Raw genomic sequence first — 16,873 nt, 5'->3', positions numbered from 1 at the left:
TGACTTTGTAGCTAAAGTGGCTCTTTCCATTATTAATGGCTGTTTTCTAATTATTTATAGCTCACGTTGACGCCAGCCCAGCAACAGTTATTGCTACAACAGGCGCAGGCACAGTTGCTGGCAGCTGCAGTGCAGCATTCAGCCAGTCAGCAGCACAGCGCTGCTGGTGCCACCATCTCGGCCTCTGCTGCAACGCCGATGACGCAGATCCCTCTATCTCAGCCAATACAGATTGCACAGGTGAGGCTTGAGAGGGTGGAAAATGAAGTTTAACAACTTGCATCATTGAAGTAATATTTTTATTCCTTATTCAGTTGAGTGTCCAGAATCTTTGAGGTACTGTTAGTATTTCCTTGTTCATCCCTGGCTCTGAGATTGATAGGTGTAGCTAAGAATATAAACCAGCTGCTTATCAGTTTCATTGAGCTCCTGAGTTAGTTTGAGAATCTGTCCAGATGGGATATTTTCTATGTTTCCTTCCTTGTAGTTAGCTTGAAAGGGAGAAAAATGAGTGTAGAAAGATGCCCATAGAAAATGCCATTGTTGAGACCTATGTATAGGGAGGGACGCCCACAGTATCACAAAAGATATTGCTTGGATCCAAACAACAAAATGAGAGAGCTGAATAAAGGCAACCTGACAGGTTTGTTCGCTGTTTTGACTTGGTGCTTAATGCTGAGAGTACAGTGACAAAGAATTGGCACTCCTGTTTTTCCAGAGAAAGTCTTGCCAGAATGAGTACAGTGTTGGAATCTCTCCAATTTATGGACTGCTGCTAACAACCTGTTTATTCTTTACTCTGAAGAACTGCTTGCCAAGGAAATTTTGTTTACTTTAATCTTTCAGTATTGTCTTAATTTAGTTTTGAGAATGCAGTGCCGGTGACTCAAAACTTAGCATGTGTGGTGTTGAAACTCTGTAGACTTCTGGACAAGGGTAACCAAGTATAGATCACAGACATCATGAGTGCTACCTGTAGGTGATTGTGTTGCCAACACTGGAATCCATCTCTTCATAGGCTAAGGTTCTTGGTATGTAATACTGCAGTTTAATTGGTCTAGCTGTGCAAAGTATGTTGGGTACGTAATCTCCAAGGTTACTTCTTACAGTGAGCAGCCTTTTAAGACTGGCTGACACTTCCTATTCAGAATATTTTCTCTTGTATGCAACTGGAGTGAAGTGTCTAAGAAGTGAAGATGAGAGCTGATTAAGTAAAACAATGGAATGTCACAATTATTTGTGAGGTCCACTGTTGAAATGTGCTATTCCTTTATTGCAGTAGTCCTCCAGTGGGGTAAGAGCCTGGTTATATCATCAGTTTTCAATTGACTGAAGTGGACAGGCTCTGTGATGCTGTTCTGAAAGTTCTGTCCTCTATGTCCGTCCTTTTAGAGGCCACTGTAGTGCAAAGCCAAAAGCCCAAATTCAAAAGCCAGTGCTGATGCCCACTAAGCCTCTTGGTGCACTGTGACACTTGAGTCACATGAACAAATGACTGCATTTAGCAAAGGATCCCAATTCAGTGTCATGATTGGGATGGAGGTGTCTCAAAAATGTAACGTTCAAGGGAACTTAATACCCAAGACCATCTCTGTTTTATTAAGCATTTGTTTGTAGGAAATGAAGGAGTGGAAGAGGAAGTTGATGTCTAGCATCCAGCTGCAATCTGTGCATCTGTCAGAGTTCCTATCTGATATTTATACCTAAACTTAAATGATCCATAGTTGTGCCTCATGTTCTTCACATGTGCAACCTAAGATAATGAGGTCTGCTTTACCAGTATTAAAATTTCATATCAAATCTGTACCTTGACATTTCTGGCTTTACACTTGTTGCAAATATGCCAGCAATGTGGTTGTTACTTCTAGAGGCAATTTTGCGCGTGTGTGAGATGTTGCTATCCTGTTCTTCCACTGTGTTGAGATGCTGTGAAAATAGGTGAAGCATTTATAATTACTAGTTCAGCACTGTGGATTTTTTTCTCCAGAATTTCAAAGTCTTCGGAGAAGGATTTGAGTAGAGTTGCAACAATCAAGCATATGCCATCAAATAGACAATTCACTTTGGAAGATCTGATTTTGTGTGCTTGAATGAGCTAAAGGTTCTCTGGAAACAAATAGCAAGTGATCATGTAGTTGTCACCGTATAAAGTGTATTTGTAGTGCAAGTGGAACAAATTAAAAGTTTCACTTGCATACTGAGAGATTCCTAATTTCTTAAACATTAGGTTTAACAGTTCATTTCAGGATAGGCTGTTCCAGTTTATGCGTAGCTTGGTTGATTATTTTGCTTCCTCTTATCATAAAAGTACAGGGTGTAATTTGTGCAGCTGTTGGACATAATTTGTGATGTTTTATGGAAAACTTCCACAGTCTAGGTTTGTAGTTGGATACCACTTTGCTTTTTGACCCATCTCAGCACCTTTCTGTGAGTGGTGCTCAGCTTTGTGTTGCTATTGTAAACACATAACTGATTACACAAATAGCTGAGTGTTTATTTTATTTGATGGTTTTTGAATAATTGATTAACTGGCAGGTCTTTGCAGCAGGGGGATTACCATATTTATTTTAATTAGCTAATTGCACAAGCATGACTTCTTTAATGTGCGCTGCGGTTAATGTAAGGTATCTGCTGCAGAAATCTGGTAAGATGGCAGTACTGCTGCTGTGAGCTGATGTTAAATCATCACTAAGCAATTGTACCAAGTTCTGAGTTCTTTGGAAAATTCTTTGCTTGTTTTCAGAATTTATCAGATTTTATATGATGTAAACTTCAAAATGGCAGAGATACTTAAGTTTGTGGTGAAGTTCTTACTTAAGATAATGGTATTGAATTTAGAACTTTGGCTTTAAAAAAGTCCTCATATCAAAATGTTCCAGTCTTCTTGGCAGAGATAGGAATTGGATTGCTTTGATCTTTCTAACTTCACGGGAAGCACCAGAAAATTTGTTCCCTCAAAAATCTGTCCCTCTCTTTCTACATATTTGTGAAATTATACAGATTATGATTTAGAAAACAAGGAATAGCCTAGGAAAACTGTGTCGGAGGTTGTTCATGTGGTTGATGTCAGGAGACTTTTTTGTTGTGCTGCAAGAAAATAATAAGTCTTTCCAGAGGTAGAAATAAAGTTGGATTTCAAATGAATTCTAAAGATTGGTAGGGCTATTTGAGTGAATAGCCTTGGAGGTGTAGTTTCTATTCTAAGTTAGATAATTATATTTCTATATTTAAACAAGACTCAGTCAAGATACCATTTACCTAAGCAGATGTAGAGAAAAAGATTACTTATTACCTGGTGTAGGGATCCTGCTTTGGCAGGGGGGTTGGACTCGATGATCTCTGGAGGTCCCTTCCAACCCCTATGATTCTGTGATTATACCTGTTCTCTTGCCACCTCAGTTTTAAAAGTTTTCTGATATTGAAATGTAAGTGTCTGACAATAAGAGCTACTATGTTTTAACTGGGTACCCTTAAACAAAAAATTCTTCTATTTGACCTTACAAATATGCTGCCGTGTGGTTATCCAACGTTTTGGCTTGCCTGGTCTTCACTGTGTGAAGAGGAACTGTCTTGGCCTGCATATATGTAGATTGCTCCAAAAGTAATGCCTCCTACTTACTTCCATGGAAATGACAATAGGTACAAAGAGCACAATAACACTGTTTGACCAAGTTCTTAGTGACAAAACTCTGTTTTTTCACATAGTCACCACCATTAGCTCTGCATTTTTTTCCAATTGAACAGGAGCCTGCATGCTGCGCTTGTAAAAGTCTGTACTGGTGGAGGTGACTCACTGTCACTGTTGTCATTGCTGGAATGCACCTCTCACCACCTCACTGTGCTGCCATCCACTGTTCGGTCTTCACAGCCATTCTTTGGGCATTGATGAATGTGATTGGGTGCCATTTTTCTACATGGAAGAATTCAGTTCCACACCTTTGCTTCTTATGCGCTTCCACGTCAGACACTGTTTTGTCAGACTACCCCTTCTTCAGCCACCTGTCATACAGCAAAAACACAGGAAGGTTCAGTCTCTACTGCCATACCACACCAGCATCTGCCTCTGACGTTGTGGGCCAACATAATAAAATAGGAGGCATTACTTTTGGGGCAGCCATCATAAAATATAATATAGTCAATGTCTATAAATTACAAAACTTATTTTGATTTTTAATGGTTTTTATTAAAACACACAAGAAAGAGGAACAAAGCCAAAAAAAAAAAAACAACAGTGGAATATGTGACGTTCTCTCAAATTCCTTTATCAACACGGAAAGCATGGCTGCATATTCTTCTCTGTTCACAGGACTGTTTAGCTAGCGTATCAAAATGCATAAGATTATTTGCCATCACTTGAGCAGGCATCGTGCTGTGCCTTGTGCTCTGGTCTCAGCCCCGCTGGGGTTAGCAGCACACTGATGTTCTGTTGGTGCTGAGGGCCCAGGCAGGCTGCTCAGTGGGAAGAGCCACTGCCATGAGGGCCTGGTGTAGCATAGGGTGTGCTGGGGCTGTGCTGGGCTGTATGCGGGACCGTAGGCTGGACATGCCTGCACTACCATATACCCTGTCCTGGCTTTTTAGTACTCTTGGTTTGTTGGATTTTTTTCGTACCTATTTTTTTCTCTTGTGGTTTTTCAAATCATTTGAGATAGACCGTGTCATTTGGGAATTTCTAATTAGCTTGTTTTAGGGGAGGAAGCCCACTATCTCTGTCCATACTTTTTTCCTCAAAACTTTCTTCTTAGCTCTGCTATTTGGATTTATACATTTCTTTGTTGTTATTTTCATCTTTTAGCCTCTCCGTTTCTTTTTTTTTCCACCCAAGGTTCTCAGCCGTAGTCACCTTGCCCTACTTGTTCTATTTCTTCTTCTGCATTTAGTCCTCACATCCAGTTCTGCATGAGACCCACTGTTCTGGAGGGTTTGCTCAGTCTGGAAAGGTAACCAGTAGAGAGTAATGAGTATCAATAAATGAGTAGAGGTTTGTGTCACATTGGGCTCAAGAAGTAGGCGATTTTAATAACATGTCTAGCCAATATAGCTTTTAACATGAAGCTGGAAGAAACTTGGAACATTCCTGGAAAAAAAAGGAAGAAGTCTATCTTTTAAGGAAGGAAATTAGCCTCAGTTCTGTAGGAATGGTTGCAGTACCCAAATTTTCCAAAAGCAAACAATACTATCAATTTAAAAACACCCTGTGCCACAGGGCCTTTATTGTTATTTTGCCATTTTCTTCTAAAATAGAGCTTTCCATTGTTTGGTCAGTGCCATCTGGTGTCTGTCTGCCATATTATTATTCAGCGTACTTTTGACTTAACTTGATGAAGTGGCTGATGGCCAGTGCCTTTATAAAAGCAGGTTAAGTAGTCATTTTCTTGTAATGTATGTCTTGAGGTCTCGTGAGTCAGTGGATTCTTTTAACTCCCTAAGCTGCCTTCCTGACATTCCCATCCCACCTCCTTAGAAGATTGTTGGAGCTTTTAAGTCTTAGTTTAACATCTTAAAAATAACATAAGGATCCAGACAGATATATATTGCAAATGGTTGTTTTGTTTGTTATAAAAAGTCATCCTTGACACTGTCATGACTTTTCAATGCTGTCTCTGCTGCTTAGTAGTTAATGACCTTTCATATCTGCTGGCAGAGCAGTATGTGTGAGTGCTTAGTAACCTGCATCAGTCAAAAATGCGTGGTAGCTTACAAGCCTTAAAAAGCAGGTCTTTGTTAGTCTAACTCACTTTCATTTCGCTTTAGAGGTACGTTTAGAGGTATGTTAGCATGAGCAGCTCCATTCATGCAGTCTTACTTGAGTGCTGGTTTAGGAGTGGCCTGGTGTTGTTAGCCTTTGGACATTGGTAGACCTGGCTGAGGCTTCCTTTCAGCAAGCAGATACTTGAGTATCTAAGCAGCTTACCTGAAAGAAAGTTTTGGACAGCTTTTTGATTTTGTTTTAATTGGAACTTGTAAATGTGGGAGATATTTCTGACTTTCATCTACCTGCTTGGCAAGCAGCACACTCCTTGAAATAGCTTCTTCTGGGAAAGTTTTTGTGTGTGTGTGTGTGGATAATTTATGCAGATCACTGCTGTTCTGTTGGCTAACTTTATATTGTGCTTCAGCTTTCAAATTTCAGTTACTCTTGTTATCTCCTTCTCTGAAGAAGTTTTAAAAGGCTATTTTGGTGTGATTTTTATTTTGTAGTTCTGCTTTTTTATTCTCCAGCTAAACAACAAGTTGAACCATTTTTCTTGATGATTCAGTTTCTCAGAGATCAGCATTTATGTCAAACCAATCAATTATAAAAAAAAAAATCAACAGTTGTGAATGGTTTTAATACATAAAAGTAGAGTTCTACGATAGTGCAGTATTTGGGTAGCTATATCTACTACACTTACTGTAATTTGATTGAAAACTAATCAAATGTATTTGTTTACTATTTGGGTTAGCTGCTTCCCAAAATTGACCTGAACAACTCAAGTGCAAACAAGGAATCTATATAATTGTTTGCTTTCTTATTACTAATTAAAATGGTACTTGCAGACTTGTTGTAAACAAAAATACATAGGCTGCTCTGAAAGCAATGCCTCCTATTTATTTCTATGGAAAATGTAACAGATACAAAGAGCACAGAAACACTATTTGATAGGGCAAATTCTCAGCAACAAAACACTATTTTCAACAGTCACTACCATTAGCTATGCATTTTTGTCAGTGATAGACAAGAGCCTGTATGCCATGCTCATAAAAATCTGCACCAGTGGAGGTGACCCACTGCCTCTGTCACCACTACTGAAGCCCCACTTCACACCACTGCCTCACATCCACTGTTTGGTCTCCATAAACATTCAACAAGCATCAGTGAATGTCAGTGGGTGCCATTTTTCCATACAGAGAAATTCAGCAACACCCCTCTGCTTCATACGTATTCCCATATCAGACTGCCCCTCTGCTGCTATCTGTCGCATGGCAACAACATGTAATGGGATATTGGTGGGAGGGTTCAACCTCTACTGCCATACCACCAACATCAGCCTCTGGCATTGTGGGCCAACATAATAAAATAGGAGACATTACCTTCAGAGCAGCCCTTGTAGCTCCTAATGAAAATGTGCTGGATTTGTTAACAAATACAACAAATGTTGTAGCAGAAGTTGCATCATTAAACATAAATCCGAAAAATGAAAGTGCTGACAAGTATTTGGAAACCCAGACATTTTGGTTGAGGGGGAGGGGAACTGATTTTTTTTTTTAAATTAAAGCAGAACAATGTTAGAAATTTTTTGCTGTGTTGTTTGGCAAGCAGTTTTTGTTGGTTTTGTGGTTTTTTTTTTGTAGGGCAGTGAAATTCACAGTACCAGTCTAAAAGGTATTTTAGTAGCAGGACTGCTATATTTAACATATAGTTTAATTAGGAATCATGGCTGACATAAATGTGTAACAACAGCTCTTTTTCCTTTTTCTTTTTTTTTTCCTCTTTTTTTTTTTTTTTCCCCCTTCCCCTGTTTCCTTAAGGATTTGCAGCACTTGCAGCAGCTTCAGCAGCAGAATCTCAACCTGCAACAGTTTGTGTTGGTGCATCCAACAACCAACTTGCAGCCAGCACAGTTCATCATCTCACAAACACCGCAGGGGCAGCAGGGTAAGTGCTCCTTGCCAGAAAAGAAAATCCTACATAGCTTTTTTTGAGGAAAAAGTGGAACCAGGAAGGTTTATACACCTTCATTATCTATTGATATTCCCTGGGAAAAGTAACAGTATTGAAATTAGGATTCCTATCTAACAGGTTGACCCTTTCTGCGTATTAGATCTCAGCCTCATCAAAGTTTATGTAGCTGACTTCTCAAGGAGAAGCAATCCAGAGATCATGTTATGGGGACATTTAGTAACACGGACTCTTGGGAAATACTGCATCACGAATTTCTGGATGGGTTCTCGAGACAGAAGGAGTGATATCAAGTTTTTACTCTGGTAGATAGTGGTAGGACAAGGGGAAACGGTTTTAAACTAAAAGATGGGAGATTTAGATCAGATGACAGAAAAAAATTTTGCTGAGAGAGAGGTGAGGCATTGGCACAGGATGCCCAAGGAAGCTGTGGATGTCCTGTCCTTGAAGATGTTCAAGGCCAGTTTGGATGGGACCCTAGGCAACCTGATCTAGTGCCTGATTTAGTGGATGGCAGCCCTGCATGGAGCAAGGTAGGTGGAGCTAGATGATCTTTGAGATCCCTTTTGACCCAAGATGCAAGCCTATGGAATTCTGTGATTCCATGGATTCTCTAATTCTAAGGAAGCCTACTGGGAAGACAACACTCCAGAATTCATAGGCAGAATCCTAAGATGTGAAAGCCTGGAGATGTATTATGGCTTGCATTTTAAATTCAAATCAAGATAGTGTTAGAAAGTAGTGCCATACTAGTTAAGATATTGCATAGGATCTTCACTCTAAGAACTAATGTTGCAGTACATTACACTACTGATGGCACTCTTTGTTGATGCCTTCAGGCAGCTTGTTTGGTCACGGATAATAGACTCCAGTGCTGATACAATCAAATGGTATTTTCTTCCCTTATTTTCTGCATGAACCTTTAGTTGTTCAGGCCCTCAAATCCAAAGGTTCTTGTTCAGAATGCATATCCTTTACGGCTCAAGAGTCTTCCAGATCCTGACTATCCTATACAGTAGTTCTTTGCAACTTGTTTTCCTTTTCTTTGTGTGTGTGTGTGCGCGCATCATTTCTTCTTAGTATGATTGGAGAACTGGCTTTTCATTATGCTGAAGCTGAATGCACTAACATTTGAATAAAACATTAGTCAAAATTAACCTTTTTTTTAACAATACTTGATTTAGGAGACGTTATGTCAGCAGTGGTAGAAAACAGCTAAGTGAGGCATTTAGTGATACACTACTTTCTTGAAATGAGGCAGAATTTAAAAGCCTTACATGCAGTTTTTAGAAGACATCAAACTTCACCGAAGTTTTGTTCAAGAAGCTTCATGATTGTTTAAACTTTAGAATACTCCTTTAAGGAAACAACAAGCAAAAAAAACTATTGCTTTGAAAAATTTAGCAATCATTATTCATATCTGCCTACAGTTTGCAGAGTATTTCTCCTGGGTTTTCTAAAATACTTCTGAAGATGCTTCTCAAAGAGTGTTGGAACTATCAGAAGCATATTTCATTCATCTCTCAACATGAGTTTTGTATTATAGAATTGAAGGGAAGGTTTTTGTTTTAAATCTTCTGAAGTAAAATATCTATCAGAAGATGTTTTCACAGTTTATTTTGAGGGAACTGTCCTGAAAGTGATTTCTTTACTACAGTTGAGGCCTGTGTATTGCTGTCATCACTGACGCAGCGTGTGTAGAAACACCATGTTTTACTGGTAATGTGCAGCCTGGACAACTGAATAGTTCAAAAATATAGGAAGATTTATATTCTGTATTCTGACCAGCAGCCTCTAGTGTGTGACAGCTTTCCAAACTGAAATGCTTGAATGGATCTAATTTTCTTCATGAGCACTCAATGATAAAACAAGATGTATGTCATAATAGTCCTTATCTCACTTTCTAGGTATGACATTCTGCAGTATTTCATAGTTATTGTTAGACAGTCTCGAACAGCATGTTATCATTTATAAGAAAGATTGAGAAAATATGTATTTTTATTTTATCATTTCTGTTGAGCAGACTTCACTTTTTTGTTCTTGTCCTATTGCTCCATTAGTCAACTTCATAAAACAAAAAAAAATTACAGAAACTAACATAGATGTTTCTTTTAGACATTAAACTTTTTTGGATGCCTTATAGGTACTGTGTGCAGCTTCACATATATGCATCCACTTAGTAACTAAAATAGAAGTTCATGTTTATAGATTATCTATTCTGAAAGAAATCTGTTGCTTTATACACTACACTGCATGTTTTGTACACGTCACATTGTTATGTGCATGAGAAACATTATTTTTAGTACATAAGATTAGTAAGATTAAGATTAGATTCCCATCAAGGGAAATGGATGAAGAATAACATCACTAAGCAGGGTCATAGAAGAATATAGAATATGTAAATATTAGGTGGAGAGAAGCATCTCCTGCTTGAAGGTGGAGGCAGAATGACGCAGTCATCAGCAACCTTATATACATTCTTGGAAGGGGCTGAATTTGGTGGCTTAAATCCTCTTAAGGACTAACTTGCAAAATTTTTCAGAAAATTAAAAAACCAAATATTAATTAAAAATCAGTTTGTCATTCTGCTTTCTTCAGTGCATAGATCATAGTAGCAAATGTGAAATTCTTCCTTGAGTCTGCTGCTCTGTCTGTAGTGTAATTGTCTTCCTTTTACACGTGATTTCTAGTTGTGTAGGAGCTTATATTAAAAGAAGAATTGCAAAGCTTTGTTTATCATAGCTGCAATAGATGGTGTCATACCCAAAGGAACTGTTTTAAGCCTCAGCAGATAAGTAGACGACTAAGTGGAAGTAGAAATTTGGAATAATTTCTTACTTAGAACAATTATTATCTCCATATTTTGTTACAACTACAGGCAGGGATGTAGTACCTAATACTTTTTATACCTCATGTATCTTGTATTCTGTGAAGTAATAGATTTGTCTCTAGAATCACCAGTTCAGTGTCCAACTGTAATTGTAGCTGCTTTTCAAAAATATTGCAACTTGAATGACCATTTGCCTTTCTACTTGGAAGATACTGCCAATAAAAATTATAATAGTAAAAATCTGAATGGAGAGGGGAAATGGTGCTGCATTTCATTTAAATTCATCCTGCATACAGAAGATAAGATGTGAGGAAAGATTGCATCATTGTCAAAAAGAGAGAACTGGTTTAGAAACATGAGAAACTTGTAAGGAAAGTCTCCAGAAAAGCAAATGTGGAAGAAAAGTTCCTGTTTAGCTTTAAACATTGAATCTGAGCCTACCTATTCTCAGGTTATTGCTGTTTATTATTGAAGACCTCCTTTGATTTTTTTTCTTATTGTAAAAATTTGGCAGCAGGCCAGATTCATTCCTGTTCTCAGATAATTTGTAGTTGTGTTTTGGAATAATAATAAAAAAAAAAAAACACACACAAGAAAAAAATCACCTCTGTTTCTTCTTAGATACATCACATTTGTAACGGGCAACTGTTTGTAACTTCTGAAACTGTGTACCTGCAGTGTGCTCGCAGGACTCCTCATTATTTTGTTACTGATGTGCTGTGTGAACCAGGTATAAGTGTTTTGGTGCCATCAATATGCAGATAAGGAGATCGTGCTCTTCATTCTCGAGCATTTTAATGACAGTATATTTGGTGACACAACAGTTGAATAAAATGTTACTCATATTCATTCCCCAAACAAGAGGGAAAAGCTTAAATTGGAGTCAGAAATAACTTGAGAGCAGTGATTTAAAGGGTGATTTTTTTTCCCCCTGTGCTACAAGTATTCATAACCAAATATGAATTAAATCCTTCATATTTACTACCTGTTTTGAAATCAAGACTTCAGAGCTAACAATCCAAATAGCACCAGTAGGTAAAAATGTAGATTTTCATAGTAGTGGGGTGCCAGCACCTTTACTTAGATCAGTGAAGTGATATTTCTTCAAAACTGCAGTTTACCAGCTTCAGCATGTATGCATCCATATTCTTGAACTGATCCTAAAAGTTAACTGGATCCTGCAAAAGGTACAGCAGCGTGCAGTGGTATAATATCTGTGCAGCACGTTTGTAGGAATCTGTAATTAGTACTTTCTCTACTGTGTTGATTCCCAGTATGATTCCAGTTCTGAGTCCCCACTTTAGAAGATCTGGATTAGATAAAATGAGGTACACCAAAGTGACCAGGAGTTTCTTTGCATTAAGAGCAATCAGTGAAGTTGATCAAATAACACTGTATGTAATGTGTAGTCTAATACTTCTCTTTTCGCTTTTTTTTTCCATTTAATCAAATTATGATCATGTAATGGTTTTGCTTTGTATATGCCAGCTTCCAGGGTACATCTGTGAGAAAATGAACAGCTTTGGCAGAGAAAAAGCAGTCAGGTTTTTCATCAGTGAAAAAATTCACTCTTTTAGGGAGCTCAGAGATCAATTATGTATTATGATGATGGGCCAACTTTTTAAAAATTATGCTGAAAAAATTTGCACTTCAATGTTTGCTTAGTTCTAGACAATAGCAACTAAACCCCAGATCAGTTCCTGTTGGTTGGCAGAAAGTCTTTGGCTTGAGCTGTTATTCACATTACTTGTAGATATTAGTGGAAAAGTTCTGGGTGATTGTAGATGCCTTTATTTTAAGTATTTATAACAAAATTAGATACCTCTAAAACACCAGACTTTTCTTGCATGTAGCCTTCTGTTCTTCTGTACACCCATATAATTATCCATACAATCTGTTTCACTTATAAGTGACTTATTTTCCATTATTAGAGCAGTAAAACTGCTGGACTCTTACTATTTCTGACCCTCTGTCCTGGGTTCTATCTCTGCAAGGTTAGATATCTAAGTACAGTATTTCTTATGGATTAAAAAAAAATAAAATCACATAGGTTGAAAGGGACTGTATAGAGATTTTGTAGTGTTCTTATCCATCTGTTCTATTAACAGTAATGGTCTCAGTGGCTGGTCTAGTTGATTTTTGAACATCTTCAAGGCTAGAGATTCTTCAGGCACTTATCTCAATTTAAAAAAGCATAACAAAAAAAGTCCACACACAGAAAAGTGCCTAGAAAAACAACTCTCTTTATCATGGAGTTTTCTATGTTCTTGCATCTATTTGTTGCTGCTTACTATTGTGCACACCCTCAGGAGTAGTCCATTTCTATACTTGAAGACAGCAGTAGCTGAACAAAACAGGTCTATGGCACGTTCCTTGTGTGACTGTTAGACTTGTTAGCCATTTCAATAGGCCTTGAATATATGAAATCTGGGATTATTGGATTATTGGGCACCCCAGCACAGGCTGGACATGATATTTTTTATATGGTCTTACTTAGGTAGAATCAGTGTCCTACGTACTGACTGTGCTCTTACTAATTAATACAACCTAAAGTGGATTGTTAAAAGGGCATAGAGCTGATTTGTTGCCCCCCCCCCCCCCCCCAGGTGTTTTTCTGCAAAACTATTCTCTAGACTGTAAGTGCACAGCCTGTATTGCTGTACTGGGTTATTCTAGCCCATATCCAGGATTTTGTATTTTCTTCCATTGACCTTCATGAGGTTCCATTTGTCCAGTTAGCCTGGACCCTAGCTTCTAGTCAATTGACTGCTCTCCTATTTGATGTTATCCACAAACTTGCTGAGAGTATATTCTGCTCTATTGTCCATTTTAGTAATAAAGACAATAAACAGCATTGGCACCAATATCAGTCCACAAGGAAGCAAACCAGTTTGAAACACCAAAGCCACTGCAGTTACATAAAAGGTGCCATTTTGTACTTAAGCTGTTTTTAAAGGCTATGCTAAGGGCTCTATACTGTCACTGAAGTTTTCTTGGACCAAAGTACTCTTGGGAGTAATCGTCTTGGGGAAGAAAAACAAGAGCAAAGCTTGAACTAGTACAAGTCTCATCTGAAAAGAGTTAAACTGTGGCTGCCAACATGAGGAAGTTGATAAGAGTCTGAAGTATACGTGACAACTGTTTGAAAAGTCAATGAGAGAGATGCATACTTCACTAAAACAGTTCAGCTGCTTTCTCTGATTCCTAATTATTACTCTGGTCATCTAGAAGTTTAACTTTTTCTTTCTCCAGTTTCTTTTTGAGGGACTTAGCATCAGTATTTAAGAAGGGTAAAATAACAGAAAAACTATGTGTGTGAAACATGTTCAGAATATTTTATTCTGTCCTTCAGTGATAATTACTTCAGAATATATGAGCAAGAATAAAATGAGGAAAAGCATAGTCGTAGCATGCTCTTTAGCAGAAGTGTTATTGCCAGAAAAATATCCTGTGGGATTTCTTTGACGTCATTCATTTACAGAGCCACCTGGTATCACAGAATGGCCCAGGTTGGAAGAGGGACCTCAAGGATCATGAATCTCCAACCCCCCTGCCACAGGCAGGGCCACCAACCTCCCTATTTAGTACTAGACCAGGCTGCCCAGGGCCCCATCAAACCTGGCCTTGTACCTCCAGGGATGGGGCATCCACAACCTCTCTGGGCAGCCTGTTCCAGTACCTCACCACTCTCTCTGTAAAGAACTTCCCCCTGATATCCAACCTAAATCTTCCTTCTTTCAACTTAAAACCATTTCCCCTTGTCCTGCTGTTATCTACCCTTTCAGAGACTTGGCTCCCCTCCTGTTTATAGGATCCCTTAGGGGCTGAAAGGCTGCAATGAGGTCACCCCGCAGCCACCTTTTCTCCAGGCTGAACAAGCCCAGCTCGCTCAGCAGCTCCCTCAGCCTGTTTTCATAGGGGAGGTGCTCCAGCCCCCTGATAATCTTTGTGGCTCTCCTCTGGACCCTCTCCAACAGCTGTCTTTCTTGTACTGGGAGCTCCAGACCTGGACACAGTACTCCAGATGGGGCCTCACAAGGGCAGAGTAGAGAGGGACAATCACCTCCCTGTCCCTGCTGGCCATCCCTCTTCTAATGGAGCCCGGGATACCATTTCTTTCTGAGCTGAAAGAGCACACTGCTGGCTCATTTTAAGTTTTTCATCTACCAGGACCTCCAGGTCCTTCTCTGCAGGGCTGCTCTCAAGGACTGCTCCTCCTAGTCTGTGTATACACCTGGCATTCCTCCGGCCCAAGTGCAAAACTCTGCACTTTGCTGTTGAACCTCATTAGGTTTACCCAGGCCCGCTTTCAAGCCTATTGATGTCCTTCTGAATGGCATCCCTTCCTTCCACCGTGTTGACCACACCACTCAGCTTGGCGTCCTCAGCAAACTTGCTGAGAGTGCACTCAATTCCGTCATTGATAAAGATGTTAAAGAGCACCAGTCCCAAGACAGACCCCTGTGGGACACTGCTCGTTGCCGGCTTCCACCTGGACGTAGAGCCATTGATGACCACCCTGTCTGTGACCTTTTCAACCAGTTTCTTATCCATTGAGTGGTCTACCCATCAAATCCACATCCCTCCGATTTGGAGATGAGGATGTGGTGGGGGACCATGCCAAAGGCCTTGCTCAAGTCCAGGCAAATGACATCGGTTACCTTCCCTTTGTCCGCCAATGCCATCACTCCATCATAGGAGACCACCAGTTCGGTTAGGCATAACCTTCAGGACAAAGCATAACAAAAGGACAATCCTAAGTATTCTTGATTACAATCACGAGTCAGTAACGTGTGATCAGCGGTGTTAGCAAGTAGATTGGAGATCACACGTGGTCACAGTTAGGTGCCTTTTTTTGTCTCACTGTTGGTCAGCCACTCTATAGCATAATTGTGACGCTTTGGCCCTTTCTGTTTCAAACTGTCAGTTGAAGTCTAACATTCTTTGGTTAGAGGTGACTGTTCTCTAATTAGTAATTAGATTCAAGTAGCTTAAATAATCTTTCAAGTAGACGAATATTTGCCTTGGAATAAGCATTGTGTGTACTAGTAGTTAGCAGTCTTGGAATTTCTCAAACTGACCCATTCCCTCACCAGGATTTGAAATCATTTCTGATTTTTCTGAACTGCAGCTGAGATATTCATCATCTGATACAAAGCAAATTTGCAGTTATCTGTGCTGTGGTATTATTTAGTATAAGGAAAATTCCCTTATAATTTTATTACACTAAAATAAGTGTCGGAAGGCAATTCTGTAGTTTAGCATCCCTCACTAAAGATGCATTTTCTCCAGTCTACCTAGATAGTCCCAGGATAGTTTTTGCATCTCCTATGATCTTATCCTCTCAAGAATCTAGTTTCCCACTTCCTATTTATCAAGTTCTACTTCATGTGTCCCTTGTCTGTATTCTGGTAAAAGATAGCTGGTTCCGAGTAGTTTGTCCTACCAGCTTATGAGCCTGGACAGACTATGTCAAACTCAAATTGTGCAGTTTTCTTTGTGTTCTACTTGGTGTTCTGTCCTCTGAGTGGTCGCTAGCATCTGTCTGCTGTTGCTGTGTCACCTCTCATTCACCTCCTGATTTTTTGGAACTTTATTGAAAATGCTTGCTAAATGCAGATTTAATTAGTCAGAGCCTAAAATCGTTATAGGGATAGTTCATAGGCAGAGTCAGGAGTTACACAGAATATTCATAGTATTATATATCCATAGCAATAAGATCAAGGGAACTGATTAACTGTAGATCTGTCTTTGTCTAGTTTATTACTCTTTAAAAATGCAGTAAAAAATTAGTAATGCAGAAAATTTCTGATAACTTCTGGTTAAATTACATAGATGCAAAGCTGTTTCTCAATTTCTGGAAATATTTGATAAGCCATACAGGTAGTGGACTGTAAGAGAATTTATTTTTTGAGTGACAGCATATTGTGTACATTGATTGCATCAATCTCAATTTTTCTTCAATGTTTTCATTTCATAATAGTGGGAGGCTTCATAGATTTTGTGTAATGCTTATTCTATTTGTCCAATGTAAACAGTGTTCAGCGTCTTGATATTTTTGCAAAAGATTCCTTCTATGTTTTGGCCAAGAGAAGGTTGTCACCTGGGCTTGTTTTGTCTTCTGGTGTGATTTGCATAAGTTTGCCAGAGAAAGTTGCCTTCTTGTTAGGCAGCTGGCATGGGGTAGCATGGAGAGAAAGAGGAATGGTTGAGGAGTCCATTTGATATGTTTGATTAGTGTTCAATCCTTTTTACTTTTACATGGCTCCTTGACTCTCAATCAGCTATTGGTTACAGGAAGTTTACCTGTGATGTCTGTAAATTGAAAGGGGCAATAAATGCTTCCTCCTCACAAAACTTGGAGAATCTCAGTCACTACA

At 39.0% G+C, this 16,873-nt stretch overlaps 1 protein-coding gene across 7 annotated transcripts in view; it reads left to right on the top strand.

Moving 5' to 3' along the window:
• The window catches only part of POU2F1 (POU class 2 homeobox 1), a 120,667-nt gene that overhangs the window by 75,166 nt on the left and 28,628 nt on the right, over window positions 1-16,873 (top strand). For 5 of the 7 annotated variants that reach the window (XM_031612617.2, XM_031612612.2, XM_090152650.1 and 2 more), the window contains 2 exons: window positions 61-240; window positions 7,513-7,639. In XM_031612617.2, coding sequence (XP_031468477.1) covers window positions 61-240; window positions 7,513-7,639 — 307 coding nt within the window. The remainder of the gene's footprint in view (window positions 1-60; window positions 241-7,512; window positions 7,640-16,873) is intronic. The other 2 variants (XM_090152652.1, XM_090152662.1) reach the window with 2 other exon arrangements.

This window comes from Phasianus colchicus, chromosome 1 (genome assembly GCF_987193195.1).
Source record: "Phasianus colchicus chromosome 1, bPhaCol1.hap1.1, whole genome shotgun sequence".
Classification (NCBI taxonomy): domain Eukaryota; kingdom Metazoa; phylum Chordata; class Aves; order Galliformes; family Phasianidae; genus Phasianus; species Phasianus colchicus.
Note: the sequence above shows the minus strand (reverse complement) of the source record. Positions and strands in the feature narration are given on the sequence as shown.